Source organism: Schistocerca cancellata, chromosome 2 (genome assembly GCF_023864275.1).
Source record: "Schistocerca cancellata isolate TAMUIC-IGC-003103 chromosome 2, iqSchCanc2.1, whole genome shotgun sequence".
NCBI classification, from domain to species: Eukaryota; Metazoa; Arthropoda; class Insecta; order Orthoptera; family Acrididae; genus Schistocerca; species Schistocerca cancellata.
Window position 1 is genome coordinate 549425982 of NC_064627.1, and position 20131 is coordinate 549446112.

Consider the following 20131-nt stretch of genomic DNA (forward strand, 5'->3'; position numbering starts at 1 on the left):
TTTCACTCAAAAACAAGTTCAGAGATGTTCAATATGGCCCCCTCCAGACACTCGAGCAATATCAACCCGCTACTCCAACTCGTTCCACACTCTCTGTAGCATATCAGGCGTAACAGTTTGGATAGCTGCTGTTATTTCTCGTTTCAAATCATCAATGGTGGCTGGAAGAGGTGGCCGAAACACCATATCCTTAACATACCCCCATAAGAAAAAATCGCAGGGGGTAAGATCAGGGCTTCTTGGAGGCCAGTGATGAAGTGCTCTGTCATGGGCCGCCTGGCGGCCGATCCATCGCCTCGGGTAGTTGACGTTCAGGTTTCATAACTAACCTTTTTCGTAGGACTCTCCATACAGTTGATTGTGGAATTTGCAGCTCTCTGCTAGCTCTGCGAGTCGATTTTCCTGGGCTGCGAACAAATGCTTGCTGGATGCGTGCTACATTTTCATCACTCGTTCTCGGCCGTCCAGAACTTTTCCCTTTGCACAAACACCCATTCTCTGTAAACTGTTTATACCAACGTTTAATACACCACCTATCAGGAGGTTTAACACCATACTTCGTTCGAAATGCACGCTGAACAACTGTCGTCGATTCACTTCTGCCGTACTCAATAACACACTCTGTTGAGCGGTCGCCATCTTAGCATCAACTGACGCTGACGCCTAGTCAACAGCGCCTCAAGCGAACAAATGTACAACTAAATGAAACTTTATAGCTCCCATAATTCGCCGACAGATAGTGCTTAGCTCTGTCTTTTGTCGTTGCAGAGTTTTAAATTCCTAAAGTTGTGGTATTCTTTTTGAATCACCCTGTATATCCCATTACATTTTGTTAACAGCAACGCCGCCAGGTGACCTATCACAAATGGAGTTGCACGAGCAACAGGAAGACAAACAGTGGTTGAAATACATACGGGAACATTTAGATAGTCGCAAAATATTCATATACTTGGCATTTGTTTGACTCTTGAGTCGTTTGTTCCCTTTCCCACTGGACCTTAGCAATTTCGTGTGGAGAATTTTGTTAGCAATGCTACATACACTATGTGATCAAAACCATCCGGGTACCCCTACGTAATGCGGAACAGACCACTACATGTCAGTAGAGAAAGTACCGCCAGAATAAAAGAAGGCTGGGAGAATAGCAGTAAGAGCAGAACGGTTCGACCAGAGGAGCTCACTGGCTTTAAAAATGGACTGGTCATTGGATATCAACTGGGCAACCAATTTACTAGAACATCTCAAACTTTCTAAAGCTAGCTCCCCAAGTAAACTGTTGGTTATATCGTGACGTGGAAAAGCAAAGAAACAACCACAGGTAAAAAAAGACTGGGCTTAACTCAAGGAATGACGAACAGGGACAGAGAAACATTGCGGATGTTGCTGTAAAATATTACATGAACTCATCGGATGGACTCACTCGTTAGTTCCAAAGTGCTGTCAGAAGTCCAGATACTAGAGTGACTGCGCGTGTGGAGTTAAACAGAATGGAGTACAATAGTTGAGCGGTTCCTCGTAAGTCACATACTTGTGCAGTAAGTGCTAAGCGATGTTTCAGGTGGTGTAAAGAGCGACGGTATTGCACAGTGGAGGACCGGAAACGAGTGATTTTGTGTGATGAATCACGCCTCATCCTGTGGCAATCCGATGAAAGAGTTTGGGGTTGGTGAATGCCTGGAGAAAGTTACCTGCCATCAAGTGTAGTGCCAACAGTGAAGAACGGAGGATGTTGTGTTATGGTATGGGGGTGTATGATGTGGTCAGGGTGAGGTCCCCTTGTTGTACATTAGAAAATGTTAAATGCGGATGAATATGCACATATTTTTCAGCCTTGTCTACTACGTACAGTAGAACAACTGTTCGGTGACGATCACTGTTTGTATCAGCATGATAATGCACCCTGGCACAAAGTAACATCCCTGATGGAATGGTTTGTGGACAAAAACTTGCATGAAATGGAGTGGCTTACCCAGCGTCCCGTCCTGAACCCAATGGAACACTTTCAAGATGAGTTAGAAGGTTGATTTCGCTTCAAAACCAACATCCACAGGCAAACGACGAAGTGGCGGCATGCTGCTAATTTCCGTCCTGTGTGGTTTACTGTTGTTCAAATGGTTCAAATGGCTCTGAGCACTATGGGACTTAACATCTGAGGTCATCAGTCCCCTAGAACTTAGAACTACTTAAACCTAGCTAACCTAAGGACATCACACACATTCATGCCCGAGGCAGGATTCGAACCTGCCACCGTATCAGTCACGCGGTTCCAGACTGAAGCGCCTAGAACCGCTCGGCCACACTGGCCAGATTACTGTTGTTGAGTTGGTCATAGTGCCACTTTGATCATCACTGCAGAGGCAGTTTTTGTTCTTAAGCTATAGCCTGTATCATCACTCTTATGATATGGATGGTTTGAAAGCGGGCACAGGTGCCGAAACTGTGTGTCACCATCAAGAAATTAAAAAGGTACTTCTCAGTGCAACTTATGACGGAGCTGCAACCATTTATTTCAATCATTAGACATTCAGGCACCTCACTGAAAGTATCCCCAGGGGTGCTGGATGGACACGACCCATATTAATATCGATTAACCGGTGTGATACACTTTTTAACAAATAGCGTAGTTGGCCAACCCATCTAGATAGCCGCGTGTGTTAGCACCCCGCTTCCGTGATCGGGATGATGCGCCGGCTTCAGATGGAATCCACCCGGCGCATTAACGATTAGGGTCGCTGTGACGGTCAGCCTGGATATGGATTGTAGGCGGTTTCCAACATCCGACTATGTCAGTTGCAGATGATACCCACATCCTGCCTGACTTACACGATTCGCACACTTTGACTTGGATAACGCTAGACACCGACAGCTTGAAGCTATGACTCGGTCTGACAAGAATATTGGGCTTAATTGATAGAGCACTGTTCCCTAAAGACGGACATCCAGATTCACGTTCTGGTCCAGCACACAGTTTTAACTTCACGCGTAGAATGAACGGAATTAGAATTTCGAACACCGATCACTCCGATTCCAGTGTTTATACTACGACTAAAATAACTTTTCCGTTGACGTTCAGTGAGTCAAGCGGCAGAAGCTGTGTGGTAGCCACTCACAGCTATATCCTGCGTTCCACATGCTCACTGTGCTGCCCGTGGCTTACCTATAGGGAAGGCTGGAGCCAGTGGGGACACGCCACACTTTCTTTCAGGAGGCCGTTTTGAAATTAAAAAAGACGTACTAATATATCTCAATAATTTTATTTTTAGATGAAAGCCTGTACCTTAATCTACTTTTCTACATAATGTCCGTCAGTACTGAGGCACTTGGGATAACGTTGTACCAGTTTTTGAATACCCTCCTCATAGAAGTCTGCCGCCTGACTTGTTAACCACTGCATCACCACTGTTTTGACGTCGTCATCCTCTTGAAGACGCTGACCGCCCAGGTGTTCTTTCAAGTGCAGGAACAGATGGTAGCCACTGGGCGCAAGATCGGGGTTGTACGGAGGATGATCTAGAGTTTGCCATCGAAAAGATGTGATGAGATCTTTGGTCTGATTCGCCACATGCGGACGGGCATTGTCTTGCAGCAAAACGATGCCCTTGCTCAACTTCCATGGACTACTTTGATTCTGGTGTGACGTAGGCCACCCATATTTCATCGCCAGTAACAATTTGGATTAAGAAATCATCACAGTCGTTGTGGTACCGCTCAAGGAAAGTCAACGTATTGTCTAAACGTTTGGTTTTGTGCACATCCGTCAACATTTTCGGCACTCAACGTGCGCACAACTTTCAGTAATTCAAGTACTCGGTCACAATTCCATACAAAACGCTACGAGAAACATTAGGAAAGTCATCCCGCAAGGAGTAAATCGTAAAGCGGCTGTTTTCTCTCACCTTATTGTCCACTTCCTGCACCAAACTTTCGTTAACGACCGAAGGACGCCCACTCCGTTGTTCATCATGCACATTTGTGCGGCCATCTTTAAATGCTCTTACTCACTTTCTTACCATTCCATCACTCATAATGTGTTCTCCCTAAACTGCACAGATCTCACGATGAATATCGATCGCTTTTAGGCCTTTAGCACTAAGAAATCTTATAACAGCCCGTACTTCACATTCGGTGGGACTCACGATTATCGGAGGCATCTTAAAGACTCGGTACACTACTTAAACAAGGCAGAATCAGACTGTAATGGCGTCAGTGCGTAGATTAAGGTACAGGTTTTCATGTAAAAATAAAATTATTGAGATATCTTAGCACGTCTTTTTTTAATTTCAAAATGGTAGGTAATTAAAAAACACGCCTCGTATATATATAGTTATTTTGATCAAAGTTCAGAATAGGTGATCAGTTTTTGTTACGTTCACCCATTTGATACTTTGACGCTCGTGTTGCAGGCGCTGGTGGACGTGCTGCACGAGTTGCAGTGGCGCTCCTACACGGTGCTGTACCAGGGCGACGAGTCGCTGGTGCGCCTGCGCAGCGTACTGCAGGAGCGCGACCGCAGGGACCCGCCCATCGCGGTCCGGCAGCTCGACGAAAGCGGCGACTACAGGTGTGCGCCTGTAACCTCTGCACCTAAGAAGTTATTAGAATACTTGGCAAGGCAGTTGCACCACATTTCATTGTCTTAAAACGTGTTTTACACCGTCAGAAGGTAGTGATCCTGGCGGCAATTCCTTATAGTAACATGCTTGTTCCAGTCAGATTGATGTGACCGCCGCCTACCTTCGACGTCAACGTGCAATATCCATCCACAGACGGTACGTGCCAGGACTATCGGTGGAGGGTTTATAAAGCACGTCAGAGGGAGGGGAACGCTGAAAATGGTGCATTCGTCGTCGTGTTGCGGAAACGCAGCAACTTTTCTGACGTCGAAGAGGGCATGATCATTGGCCTTCAAGTCAAGGGTGGAAAATTTTCGGAACGCTTAAGTTTGTAAACTTAAGTACACTGTGCATGGCGAATTGACGCTATCCAAAACTGGAGCTGAGGCAATTGTGCACCATTAGCCATTTATGTCAGGGGTGAATGACAGCTGTGGGGTAGTGTACGGAGGCGTAGATGTGCAACTTTTGAGCAACTGGCAGCCCAGATGAGCCAAAGGTTTGCCAGCACTGTCTCCTCAACAACTGTTAAGCGAAGGCTGCTACGTATTTGACTCCACAGCAGATGCCTGTTTTATGCACCCATGCCAATTGCTATTCAAAGTCGACGAAGGCTGGAATTTGCCAGTACCGTAACTTGACTTCCACTGAGTAGCGACAGGTGGCCTTTTCTAAGCTCCATCAGACTAAAAGCAGACACTATGGTACAATCGACAGAAGTGTCCAGGCTGGAGGAGGTAGCCTTATGATCTAGGGAATGTTTTCGTGGCACTCCCTGGGTGATGTCGTCATTCTACAAGGACAATGCATCACCACAAATATGTAGCAATCCTTGAGGACCATGTCCACCCCTATATGCAGTTTGTTTTTCCTCGGAAAGCTGGCATCTTCCATTAGGACAATGTAACACGGTACAGAGCTCTCAGTGTCTCGTACGTGATTCAAAGAGCAGCAGAATGAAATTACGGTACTTTTATGCCCACCAAACTCCCCGGATTTAAACCCAAATGAGAATCTGTGGGACCACCTCGATCGCGCTGTTTGCGCCATGGATCTTTAACCGAGAACCTATCGCATCTGGTCACGGCACTGGATTCTTAAAGCCTCCACATCCCTGTCGGTACCTTCCAGAACCTCATTGACTTTCTTCCTTCGCGTCACAGCGGTCCGTGCTGCAAAAGGTGGTTATTCAGGTTTTTAACAGGTTGTCACATCAATATGGCTATACAATGTATTATGCTTGCGTTCTGTTCAAAATTGATGCGAATCGTGCAGGTAATACCTCAGCTTCCCAGATTAGAAGTAAATTGCTTGGAATTAAAACTGTAACACCATGTAGGCGGAAGTGCAACAACTGTCAAATTGGCATGAGGTGTATTAGATGCATGGACACGTAAATGATTAGCATTTCAACGCAAACGCACAACGTAGGTAGGAGCAGCGTCAATTACATTCTGTATATGAGGAAACTTTCACAGCGGGTTTCTGAGTGCAAAATCATGGCTGAGAGAACTGTGTTGTGCCTCGTTTAAGAAGATGAATCGTCTCCAAACAAGTATCGGAGAGTCACAAGATGATGGACTACTGAGACAGCAGCATGTCGTTCCACAGTATTACTGCTCGTCTTGGTCGGGATACAACGACCGTCTTCGAAAATGGAATCGATAGGTTTGGGACGCCCATTGTCAACGCCATGGAGAATCTCAATGGCTCCAGGCAACTACCGACCAAAAGACAGACATATTACACTGTCCATTCACGTTAATGTGACCACCTGTTAAAAGCCTGATTAATCAACTTTTTGCAGCGCGGAGCGCCGCGACACGAGCAAGATGAGAGTCAATGACGTTGTGGAAGGTTCCGACAGGGGTGTGGAGCCATGCCGACTCCAGTGCCGTGGTCATCTGTGCTAAGTTTCTCGGCTGAGGATTCGTGGCACGATCAGTCCAATCGAGATGGTCTCACAGATTCTCGACCGGGTTTAAATCCGGGGAGTTTGGTGTCGATGGGAGTATGGTAAACTCATCCTGGTGCTCTTCGAACCACACCCGTGAACTGCAAACTGTGTGACGCGTTGCATTATGCTGCAGGCAAATGCCATCGTGCCGTGAAGAAACACACTGCATGCAGGGGTGGACATGGTCCCCAAAGACAGATAGGTGCTCGTATTGATGCACTGTGCCCTCCAGGATGACAAGTTCATCCAGGGAATGCCACAAAAACATTCCCCGGTCCATACTGCTTTCTCCTCTGGCCTGGATCTTTCAGACGATTGTTGCCTGGAGTTTGCTTTCGGAAGTTTAGCGCCGTAGAATCCAAAGGCCATCCATCCGACAGACTGTATAATGTAATTCACATGAAAAGGCCACCTGTCGCCGCTCAGTGGGCGTCCAGTTGCGATAGTGGGGTAGTGTGGCCGAGCGGTTCAAGGCGCTTCAGTCTGGAACCGCGTGACCGCTATGGTCGCAGGTTCTAATCCTGCTTCGGACATGGATATGTGTGATGTCCTTAGGTTAGTTAGGTTTACGTAGTTCTAAGTTCTAGGGGACTGGTGACCTAGGATGTTAAGTCTCATAGTGCTCAGAGCCATTTGAACCATTGATACTGGCGTCCAAATTCCAGCCTCCGTCGCCGATGAACAACAGTCAGCATGAGTGCATGCTGCGGAGGCCCATCTGAAACAACGTTTGCTGAACCGTCGTTGAGGAGACACTGTTGGTAGCACCTTGATTCATCTGGGCGGTCAGTTTCTCAACATTCTCACGTCTGTTCGCTCGCACTTCTCGGCAGCTGTCGTGCAATCTTCTCATCTATTGGCCGTTGTGCATCACAGTTGCCTCGGCGTCCGTTTTGGATAGCGCCATTTTGCCATGCGCGTTATACTGTAACCACACCGGACGCGAACAAAAGTTACCCGTTTCGGAAATGCTTGCACCCTTGTCCCAAAAGCCAACGATCATGCCTTTTTGGCGGTCAGATAAATCGCTCTGTTCCCACATTACGAAAATGACTACACTGTCTTCCCTGTCCCGCCGACACATTTGCTGTATCCTCCACTGCTATTGCTGCCATCTGCCCTATTTAGTGGTAATTACACGTTGACGTTGTGAGCGGCGGGGTTCTATTCTGTCATTCTGCCCAGCGGATTAATTTGAGATGTACCCTTTACCCTGTGGCTCCTGCAAGATGCAATTTCCACCCCCACACTACTACAGAAGTCAGACAGACCCTCCTAACGTACTAAAGAGAAATGCCTGAAAAACTATCAGCAATAAATATCTTCTCGAGTCGTCCGCTGTAAGGAAATGACACAAAAATTTACAAAATTTCTTATGTAACTAGTGGGATACTTGGGTACTGACGTAGTGCTAGTTAGTGTAAGAAAAACATGAAACTAACGAAAATTATTATTTATTTCGCTAAAATTCTGAGAAAATCACAATGGCACTTTTAGTTATGAACTGAATAAGTTATTTCCGGGTTCTTTTTGGAATGTGAAGTTACCTTTTAAGGATAAGGTTCGCTAAAGAAATTTCTATACAAAGTTTAAGAATGTTATTGGCTTGGCAGAATGGCTGAGAGCCGTGCCTACTCAACTTGAATAATTATCTGTTAGAATGTTGCTAGGTACGGTCGAGGCTGTCACGTGTGAAATGCAGTGAAGTGTACTGTTGTGGAGGAAATATGGGGCTCGCAAGATCTGTAGCGCACAATACCGTAAACTGCAATGGCTGCTGTCTGTGCCGCTTGTTGCTGACAAATAAGGTAACTCTCGTTCTATCTGGATTGACCTTCGCCAATCAAACTCTCCCTACGCCATGATGAAGTCAAGGACTCCTATTCGCCCCTAGTCTAACTATTGGCATGGTACACCAGTCAGATAACCAGTCCACAGCGATGCCACTCGAAAATTCGCTTGCAGGCGTTTAAGTATAACTCTGTCCGTTCACACTGCACAATAAGTGTGGCGGCCAACACACTGAACAGCGCTTAATCGCAAGGACTCAATATAGAGTCGCACTCCGATTCACTCTTGACAGGGGTGCTCTCCCAGTGAAGTACTGACGAGAGACTTGTTCCTCGCTCTTTGAGTACACGTACGAGCGCGCACGGTCTTGTTACATATTCTCTCTCCAAGAGCGACAATGGAACGGCCCCTCTCCACGCCAGACGTGAAGGGGTATATCTTTCGGTCTCTTCCAATACTACTTCAGCTCAAGGCGACAGAAATATCGTCTGCCAATCAGCATTGCTCTTCTAAACCGGGAGAATGACTTTTCGTTTAAGGCGACCAATCCGGAAATCTGTAGCATCGGCATTTGGCGTTTGCTGTCTCCCTGTGAAAATCTCTGAAACTGCGTGCTATATTTGTAAAGAATGCGTAGGCTGGGCGCTCCCACACAATGTAGCGGAATTTGCTTTTAAGCCAAACACGGGGTCGTCCTTCACTCGGGCAAATGCTGTTTGCTCTATGGGCGGTCACAGGCCGACGTAGATAGGTTGGGACCGGCCTCCTGGCGTGTGGTTGCTCTCCCGAACTAAAAGTCCCTGCGACCGTCGTGTCTGGAATGTGTGTGTGTACGCCAGCCTCGAGTATTTCAATCTCGGAGCGCATTTGCGATTTACTAGTTATTTGGATATCGTTTACATTCATACAACATCGACTTTATCTTATCGAGTTTGGGTTCGAATGAAGCGCCTTGATGTGCAGAATATGATTGTGAGGGCGGAATATGTAAGCAATGAAGGTCAGGAGACCATGACGTCTTATAATGTGGAACAGGCGGTGATCACATTAATGTGACTAGATGGTGTATTTGGCCCGCCATGCATGGTCATAGAGCGAAGACATAAACATTGAGATAGGAAATAAGCTTTGCAGCAAGAAAATATAAACACAGTCAGTGTGGTGTTGTGTAGAGTTCCATGGACTCTCGGAAATGGCGCTAATGTTCCTGCTACCTTTGATACGGCAGCAGAGGGAGGTGTGCCAATAGTGTTGCGTCCCTTGAAAACATTGGACACCACGTCGTCTTTTTAGGCAAGCCCCGGTTCTGCGTGCAGCAACACGATGGACGCAATCGTGTCTGCAGGCTCCATGAACGTCGCCAGACTGCGTTCTCCATCGTCGTATGGGCCCAGCAGCTGGCATGATGTTATTTGGTGCCGTTGGGTGTCATTTCTGACTTTCACGAGCAGTATTTGGACAGCAGCCGTTACATTTCTTACATAGTAATGCTACTGACTGCGCCCTCCCTTGGAGGTCCCGGTGACGTAATTTTTCAAAACGATAATGCAGTACCGATTGTTGCCCACGTAGTCCTGGCCTGTCTCGGTACAAAGGGTGTTCTAGTGTTGCTCTGGCCAGCATGTTATCCAATTATCTCATCTGTTGGAGACATCTAGCCATAGGTCCTCCGGAGACTGGCAGCTCAGCACTGACCAGCCATTACGACTGATCAGTTCTGGCACAGAGTTGAGGCAGTATGGAATGACGTAACCATTTGTCATCCAAGCTTAGTTGTTAGCATCGTTGCTACCAGAGGTAGCAGCTTTATGTATTCAATTTCGCGCTCTGTGTACACTCAGGTTACGTCCATATTATTCTTTCTACGATACCTACGGAGCTTTCAGTTTTTTGATATCCCCGCTGGTTTTGCAATTCTAAGGTCCACAGTGTGTTTAGCGAATAGGGTGTAGCTGGCAATGATTTAATAAAATGAATAATCTTGACAATAGCCTCAACTAACCAATCTCTTTGTTCTGCTTTCTATTTCTCTTCTTTTGTTTCTGAAATATCATTAGTGTAGGGTAATACGTATCATTCTACTTTCTGTACGGTGTTTTTAAACAAGTACGTAATAAAGCAGTTCTGAACGTGTTGCTGTATCACAGTTTTTATCGTAAGTGTACAGTTTTTAGTTTAAATACAACTTTTTTGGTGCTCAAGCTAACAAAGGTATTAGCAATTTCTGGATTCACATACGATTTTGTGTCGTACGTTCTTCCCATATGTGCCTCGATGGAACTATATTTAGCTGTCCTGTACAGTCCAACAGGTGCTGTTGCTGACATTCACGAGCACATTTCGCTACTAATACTTCGCATTTCCAAAAGTATTTTTGCACGTGTTTACTCTACGAGTTTAAAGGTTGTAATATTGCCAACTGTCGCGATTCGTTCCCCACTCCACTCTTGTGACTGTTAGGTGGCTGCATGTATTTCAGTTTTCACTTTTTGTTGTGCAGGCATGTGCATACGACACAAGCGTATGTATGTATGTATGTATGTGTGTGTGTGTGTGTGTGTGTGTGTGTGTGTGTGTTTGTGTGATGGGCAACTAAGGTACTAGAAGAAGTGGGTGCTTTTCTATATGGGTAGGAGGGCGCTGGAAGATGACAGGAATAGACTATTTATTGTTTAACAGAGCTCTAATCTGGATCTTCATTTGTCACTGTTTCAACTATGTTGATGACTAATACAATCAAAGCATTGCTAATTATTTCATTTGGCCACTCAGTACTTCCCTTCTAAATGCGCATTTGTGTATGGTAACCTTCCTGCAAGGTTGGCAGGTTTTTGCTGTAGTTGTAGTTTGTAATAATTATAGTGTCGTGTTCCATGTTTGATGGCCGATTACCATTCTTTATTATGTGCTCAGAAAATATTGTCTGGCTTTTTTCATTCGCTGGAGTGTGTCGTTAAGTGAAATCCTGCTACGCTGCTGGTGATCCATCTGTCAGTTGGGGACATTTAGGTTAGCGTCATCCTTGCTGTTACTTCGGAGCAGTGGGCTTCCATATTCATAACCATCTACAGCAATATAAAAGAAGACTACTCCACATTGAACACTGAACATTGTCACCGTACAATACACATACACTTTTGGGGCATAATACAAAGAGCCTAAGAAGGTAACGACTCATCACCAGTAGCATATCTAAATAAATGTACCAGGACACCTGTTAGCGGAGATGTACAGGTATATTATGGAATAAGTCCACATTCCGCCTTTATGGTGGCTTGAACTCTGCTGGGGACACTATCAATTAGGCGTCTGAATGTCTGTGGAGGAATAGCAGCCCATTCTTCCTCAAGAGCCGAAATCAGAGGAGATAGTTGGATGGCGGGGTCCGGAGTGAAGTCGACTTCCTAACTCATCTCAAAACTGTTTCATTAGGTGCAGAGTGAAACTGTGGTAAAGCCTCTACCTTTCATTAACGTTTTTGTCCACAAACTACTCCATCTCAGATGCTGATTTGTGACAGGGTGCATTACTATGCTGAGAAAAACACTCATCGTCTCCAAACAGTTCCCCTACTGTACACAGTATACAATGCTATGAAATTTGTCCATAACCTTCCTCTTAGCTTTTTCTTAAATGCAGTAAGGGGATCACAGCATAACCAAGAAAACACCCCCATAATTCCGCACTTCACTCTTGGCACTACACATGATGGAAAGTAACGTTCTCCAGGGATTTGCCAAAGCCATCTCTTCCATCGGATTGACACAGGGTGCACAATAATTTATCATTACAGATCAGCAGCTTCCAGTCATCCACTGAGCAGTGGTATCCCTCTTTACACCACCTAAAGTGTCGTTTGAGATTGGCTACGGAAGTATGTAGCTTATGAGGAGCTGATCAACCACTTACCCCATTCCTTTTAACTCTCAACTGCTGGTGGCACATTATAACTGACGAGTGGTTCCTTACGATGATTTCATGAGATTTTTTACAACCACCGTCCACCATGTTCAACGGTCCCTGCCCATCACTATATGGAGTCCGTCTGGTCCTGGTTTAGCTTTGGTTGTTCCTTCGCGTTTCCACTTCGTAATTACATCACCAACAATCGACTTTGGCAGCTTCAGAAAAGGTGAAATATCACTAATGGATGTATTACTCAAGTGAATCTAATGACTTGTCCACGTTCTAAATCACTGACCTCTCCTGACTGAATGATTCTGTATACAGTCTGCCACTGATTTTAAAATTCGATGAGTAATTCTTTGATTTGGATCCTGCGGAGAGAAAAGTCTCTGTCGCCAGAGGTGGCCGAGGAGGCTTACGTGCCTTAGACACAATTCCATACTTCCTGTGGTGCCTCAGTACAAACACCTGTCACCAACATAAGTGTTTATATAATGAAGTATGTGCTAGTTTGATAACATCAGTCGACTTCGCAACAAGTGTATGTGAACCACAATGCCGATGCGAATATGTCGCAGCCAGTTAGTGTCGTACCCAGAGAGGAATACTTTGGGTGGTTTTAGTACAGCACTTGTCGAGGCACTACTGGTCTGATTAGACATTCACCGCATGGACCTAAAAGTACGTTATGTAGGAGCTTGTTATGACACATGGTTCGTATCCTATTACCAATATTACGTCACAGACGTACAACAGTAGAACTGATAGGCGCTCCTGAACATACACTACTGGCCATTAAAATTGCTACACCAAGAAAAAATGCAGATGATAAACGAGTATTCATTGGACAGATATATTATACTAGAACTGATATGTAATTACATTTTCACGCTATTTAGGTGCATAGATCCTGAGAAATCAGTACCCAAAACAACCACCTCTAGCCGTAATAACGGCCTTGATACGCCTGGGCATTGAGTCAAACAGAGCTTGGATGGCGTGTACAGGTACTGCTGCCCACGCAGCTCCAACACGATACCACAGTTCATCAAGAGTATTGTGACGAGTCAACGAGCCAGTTGCTCGGCCACCATTATTGACCAGACATTTTCAGTTGGTGAGAGATCTGGACAATGTGCTGGCCAGGGCAGCAGTCGAACGTTTTCTGTATCCAGAAAGGCCCGTACAGGACCTGCAACATGCGGTCGTGCATTATCCTACTGAAATATAGAGTTCCGCAGGGATCTAATGAAGGGTAGAGCCACGGGTCGTAACACATCTGAAATGTAACGTCCACTGTTCAAAGTGCCGTCAATGCGAACAAGAGGTGACCGAGACGTGTAACCAATGGCGCCCCATACCATCACGCTGGGTGACACGCCAGTATGGCGATGACGAATACACGCTTCCAATGTGCGCTCACCGCGATGTCGCCAAACACGGATGTCACCATCATGATGCTGTAAACAGAACCTGGATTCATCGGAAAAAATGACCTTCTGCCATTCCTGCACCCAGGTTCGTCGTCTAGTACACAATTGCAACCGCTCCTGTCTGTGGTTCAGCATCAAGGGTAACCGCAGCCATGGTCTCCGAGCTGATAGTCCATGCTGCTGCAAATGTCGTCGAACTGTTCGTGCAGATGATTGTTGTCTTGCAAACGTCCCCATCTGTTGATTACGGGATCGAGACGTGGCTGCACGATCCGTTACAGCCATGCGGATAAGATGCCTGTCATCTCTACTGTTAGTGACACGAGGCCGTTGGGATCCACCACGGCATTCCGTATTACCCTCCCGAACCCATCGATTCCATATTTTGCTAACAGTCATTGGATTTCGACCAACGCGAGCAGCAATGTCGCGATACGATGAACCGCAATCGCGATAGGCTGCAATCCGACATTTATAAAAGTCGGAAACGCGATGGTACGCATTTCTCCTTCTTACACGAGGCATCACAACAACATTCCACCAGGCAACGCCGGTCAACTGCTGTTTGTGTATGAGAAATCGGTTGAGAACTTTCCTCATGCCAGCACATTGTAGGTGGGTCAACTGCTGTTTGTGTATGAGAAATCGGTTGGGAACTTTCCTCATGCCAGCACATTGTAGGTGTCGCCACCGGCGCCAACCTTGTGTGAATGCTCTGAAAACTAATCATTCGCATATCACAGCATCTTCTTCCTGTCGGTTAAATTTCGCGTCTGTAGCACGTCATCTTCGTGGTGTAGCAATTTTAATGGCCAGTAGTGTACTTTGTTGGATGTGACAAATATACCGGATTTAAACAGATTGTAGACAAAAGATCCCGTATGCGTAAGCCACGTCTAGTGGCAGTGCTTGATACTCTAGTGAACAACATACTCAATGCTGAGTAGGTATAAGCCATAATCCTTAATGGGGACAAATGGTAGCACTCGATATTCTTGTGAATAACATATCCAACGAAAAATTAGGTGACTATCAAAATACCAGAAGTCTCCAAGAGGAAAGTGAAGTCAACAGCAGTCATATTAGTTCATTGTGAGTGAAAGACCAACCAGTTTTAACGGCTGCTACAGGAGGAGTAATATCACCCAGGCTAGAGACCATCTCAGGACGTGGCCTTTCCCACTATCCGACAAGCTTACCGTACCGAAAACAGAGGCAAAAAACTACTAAAATAACAAATTTTTTTTAGTTTTACTAAGGACGCGGGGACGGGTGTCCGTTGCCGTTTTCTCCTGGGACATTCAAAGAGAAATGACTCCTGGTGAGAGTGATGATGAAGCGGTGTTAGCTTCTGACGCAGGGTCACTCTGCGTTTGTATTGCTACCAAAATGATATCAGGAAAATTTTGCTGATGACACAGTGGTAGTCTCAACCCATAGAAACACGACGGTTTTGTGCTTCAAAGACTTCCGGTGGATTGGGTAATGTAACATGGGTCAGGGTACATCAGTAGTAGTCGCATTGTCATAATACAGTGTCTAGTGATGATAGGTAGTCATACTTTGTTATATTTCAGTAACGGGGTGTGGACTCTGAGTGCTGGAGAACAAATACCTGCACGAATAACAGCAATTATTTCCTAAGTAAATTTAGAAATGTATTTAACGTTGCAATTAGTAAAGATTCATTTAGTTTTAATGGTGTACAAGGTCTCTCTCAAAATACGTATTCTAGCTCTAACAATGTATTCAGCATTGCATAGTAGTTGTATGAACACATTGTTTTAATTATGTCCAGAATTACAATTTGTATTGCATAACCTGAATTAGGCAAAATACTGCATGTTTAATCTATAACAGCAATAAATAAATTAATTAATATTATCTTAGTGCGTTGAGGCATAATACTCTCTCATTATTCGTTCACTGGACCGTGACATCAGAGTCAACGACTGCTTTGCTGCTTGTCAGGCTTAGTAGACTACAAAGTTGCTGCATGGAGAGTCACCGTCTGCCACAGAACAGCCTTACTCTTTAAAAACAACTGTAATAGTCATCTCTACTATATGGCTCCACGCGACAGGATGATAGTAACAGCACTGCGACTTTGCCAATGTGTCTGTTCGGTTCTCTTTGGTCATATTAGACAGCTATAGTGCTTAGCAACACCTACATTTATTTAACATTCACTGAATTTGGATTTGGGTTTGTTGCAGACCAATGCTGAAGGCCATCAAGCAGTCGTCAGAGTCGCGGTTGGTGCTGGACTGTGACACAGACATGATCCTGCCAGTACTGCGACAGGCTGCCGAGGTGAAGCTGACGGAGGTCTACCAGTCGTACTTACTTACCTCCCTGGTGCGTTTGAAACCTCATGAGCTCTTCAACAAACTATGAACTACACTGACAGACCAAAACATTACGACCACTGCACACCGAGAAATTGAATGCCATCTGGTGCCACTGCGGGCATATGACGTGGAAGGAAAATGTATAAACGGAGCAGCAACGAACAGTGAATCATTCTACGGAGGATAAGGGCCAAAAATGGGGAAATACACTGACATACGCAACTTTGACAAAGGGCAGATGGTTATGGGCCGGCATCTCGCAACGATCATCTCACAAATGGTGAAGCTTGCCAACTTTCTCGTGCTACTGTCATGAGTATCCATGTAATTGGTTGAAGGACTCTGAGACCACAAGTATGCGAAAAGTAGTTGGATATCCTCACCCATCACAGAACGTGGAGGTGGTGCACTTGCTAGTTCTGTAAAGCAAGATAGATAGCGGCCTGAAATAGATCTGATGACAGAGTACAATGCTAGTGCAGATAGATGTATTCTTGTGTACATTGTTCAGTGCACATTCGTGAACATAGGGTTCCACAGCAGGTGAACGTGTGTGTTCCCATGCCGCGCTAATGGCAGCGTCAGTTACGATTACTGTGGACAGGGATCATCATGACTGGGTCATTGGCCAAAGGAAATGTGTTCCCTGGCCGGCCGGAGTGGCCGAGCGGTTCTAGGCGCTTCAGTCTGGAACCGCGCGACCGCTACGGTCGCAGGTTCGAATCCTGCCTCGGGCATGGATGTGTGTGATGTCCTTAGGTTAGTTAGGTTTAGGTAGTTCTAAGTTCTAGGGGACTGATGACCACAGATGTTAAGTCCCATAGTGCTCAGAGCCATTTAAACCATTTTGTGTTCCCTGGTCAGATAAATCATATTCTTTGTTACGCCAGGTCAGTGCTCGGGTCTGGATACACCATAGACGAACAGCAGTAATAGGGAAAGGCAAAAACAAGTGCATGCTGCATTGTTGCTAGTCTTTCCCCCTCCTATATACGTCACCCCATCCGCCATGCAGCGATGCCAGAGCTCCCCCCACCTTCTCAAAGTCAAATTCACCAACCCTCTCCCTCCCCCCTCTCACTCTTAGATAACGAGTTTAGTCCACCTTGGCCTTCTAGATATCGGAAATGGATGGTGGCATTGGTATTTTATTGCCATTGGCTGGATGATGACCTTAAAAAAGTATTTAAAAATGGTTAGTTGAAATAACAGCAAGGTCTTTCAATGTGGTTCAAAGCATAGCAGTTCTTATTTCTTACATATATTAGGAAGTTCGATAGGACTATTAATCCTATTCCTCCTTGAGTTACAGAAGAACTAGTTGTTTACTTGTAGAGTATCTGAGATGTCTGCAAGTTACAGGAAGGTTATTGTGTTCCAGTATTCTGCTACAAAATGTTACTATGATCGGCCATCGGCACATGGTTCAGTGTCTCAGAAATTCTGAAAACATTTTGTTAGAAAATTATAAAACAAGGTTTTACCTCTTGATATCACTATGCCTCTCCAATATAACGAATACATCATATGACAAGAATATTTATTTCGTGGCCATTGCCTCAGATGTGGTGTGCCATAGCGTGTAGTGCCACCTGTGAATGTATGTATCACTTGTTTACTCAAGATTAGAAAGAGATGTAGGTATCCTTGTTAGTTATATTTCGTCTGCAGCAATGTATAATCTAAAATGCATCAAGTGTAAAATAGTCAGTGACAACAATATATCATAATACATATGAGCAACAATGAAAAGAGAGCCAGTTCATTAACAGACTGCGACTTGAGACTGCAAGATGCAAAATAATTGCATTTCTTAATCGAATGGTTTTCTTAAAATCTAAAGAGCAGTCCTGCATAGCAGAGAAATTCAGTAACAGTCGTTTTGTAATTTTTTATGCACAATAGTCCAGTCAAATTGCAGATATACCTTGCAAAAGGTGGGGTAGAAGAGTTTATTTTTTCAACTCGTTCATATGGTTGGAAAGATTAGAAAACCGAGTTGTGCCAACAAAATTTCGCTTGGGAAAACTTTCTACAGTCAAAAAACTTGGAAAATTTCGGCCTTTTTTCAGTTTTTCAAAATATCTCAGTTTAATTTCCTCCTATCGCTTTAACGTCTATTTTCTTTTTTAAAGAGCACGAAATTCTTTACAGATTTGATTCTTGCCATTTTTTTCTACTCCCAATATCTAAGGCGCTACAGCGCCTTAAAAAACACCAATTTTTCAAATTTTTAGCATAGTGGCAAGATACCTTATTTTTTAACACTATTTTTTCTGTTTCTGTTTGTGTAGTATAAATACTTTATACATCATGTTATATGTTGGAATTTACCACCTCACTTTCAGGTATTCAATTTCTCTGTATGCAACATAAAGATTGCTGGGCACCCAAATACTGTGATTCTTACATCACTACCTCAAGTTCACTATGGGGCACCTCTGCCCTGGTATTTGTAAAACTATAAATATGAAACTACATCATTAAGAGACATACACACACACACACACACACACACACACACACACACACACGCACACAAAATAATTTGTCTCAGGAAACTGAACTATTGTTAGCTGCAATAGGCAACCTAATTAGGTAGGTAACTATTCTTGTGTATGAAAGCCACGCAGTTGGCATTAAAAATAAGTAGCTTTATTACAATTAAAATGCATTGTCAGTTACTAAAAAATGGGCGTGCAATACATGTAATATCGCACTTTAGCGCACTTGAGACAGATATGAGCAAATCACTTCCAACGTTTTGATGGGTCAGGTTCGTGTCACCAGAAATACCTTGAGTTACGGATTCAGGGTCTGTACATAGAGTTGATCCCAGATTGACCTCTTCTTTAAACAGCGAGTCAGCCTCAGCAAGTTCGTTGATTTCGTCAGCGGTTTCCTCAACATCCTCCATAACGTCTTCTTCATTGTCTTCATATAAAAATTTTGGCACGTTTTCACAGTTGACCCCAATACATTTCTTGCAAATTGAAAAACGTTTCAAACTCGCTTTTCTGCAGGAGCACGCTCCGCCACAGTTCAGCTTGCTTGAGCATGTAGCAATGTGAAGAAGTGCTTCAGGTGCTGGATCTTGGCTCATTATAACGGGTATTGGACCGTGGTCACTGTGATTCCAGCCCCATTTCTCAGGAGATTTCCAGTTTCCCATGCAACTTTGGACTTGGTAAGTCCGCAACGAATGATGTGCAGAATCTTGTGTAGCTGGTAACCGTGCAAGATTCAGTTTGCTTTTTGTAGCAGACTTGGCGAATAGCTGGTACCGCAAATGGTCTAGTGTGTGGGAACTGCTGATACCTCCACTATACAATGCGATAGTAACCTGTTCTCCTACTGTTATTATTTCTACACGGGTAGCATGTGGTTTATTGAACGTGCAAAGGGCTGAGATTAGGTGTTCATTTTTCGCAACAATATTGCACCACTTAATTTTTCCTTGACCAAAAAAAGCGGATGTTGTATCACATCCGCTAACAGCGTAAGTGAACAGAATATATTCACTGTCAAACTTGCAAGCTGCAGTGGAAAACCACTTGTCTTCTGCATTTCTTCTCCCTGGCTTTAAGAAAAATAAGTTTTCAATGCCTTGCCCCAAACTGGTCATGAGCACAAGCAGGTCAACATCTTCTCCTACAATGAGAACACTTCCAAAATCTTAAGTTCTTGAAATGGCAGATGTTACAATCATAACGTCAGCATCTTCTTGTGCCTGGAGCAATTCAATGCTACACTCCAGAAATTCCTTTTTAAGAAGTGTGATCAAACGCATCTTGTTTCGTTCGTTGTACAAGAACTTGTCCTGAGGGGCTTGGTTCATCATCTCCGATTCAACCACAACGTCAACCGAAGAATGTTTTTTGGACCTACGATCCTCTCAGCACTCTTTGTGCTACATTTGTCTCCCTCACATGGATACCTATCAAATACAATAGCAAACTGAGATCCAAAATGACGTTGCAGGTAAGAAAGATAGCTTTGGGCTATTGACTTGAAGCAAACATTTCGAGTCCTAGTCATTTTGTGGATAAGGTACCCTCCATCAATGACAAAAAATTTACT

At 44.5% G+C, this 20131-nt stretch overlaps 1 protein-coding gene across 1 annotated transcript in view; it reads left to right on the forward strand.

Annotated features, from left to right (window-relative positions):
* LOC126162133 (glutamate receptor ionotropic, kainate 2-like) overlaps nucleotides 1-20131 on the forward strand; it is a 179665-nt gene that overhangs the window by 34148 nt on the left and 125386 nt on the right. Inside the window, exons 3-4 of the mRNA XM_049918427.1 lie at nucleotides 4404-4561; nucleotides 15917-16058. Coding sequence (XP_049774384.1) covers nucleotides 4404-4561; nucleotides 15917-16058 — 300 coding nt within the window. The remainder of the gene's footprint in view (nucleotides 1-4403; nucleotides 4562-15916; nucleotides 16059-20131) is intronic.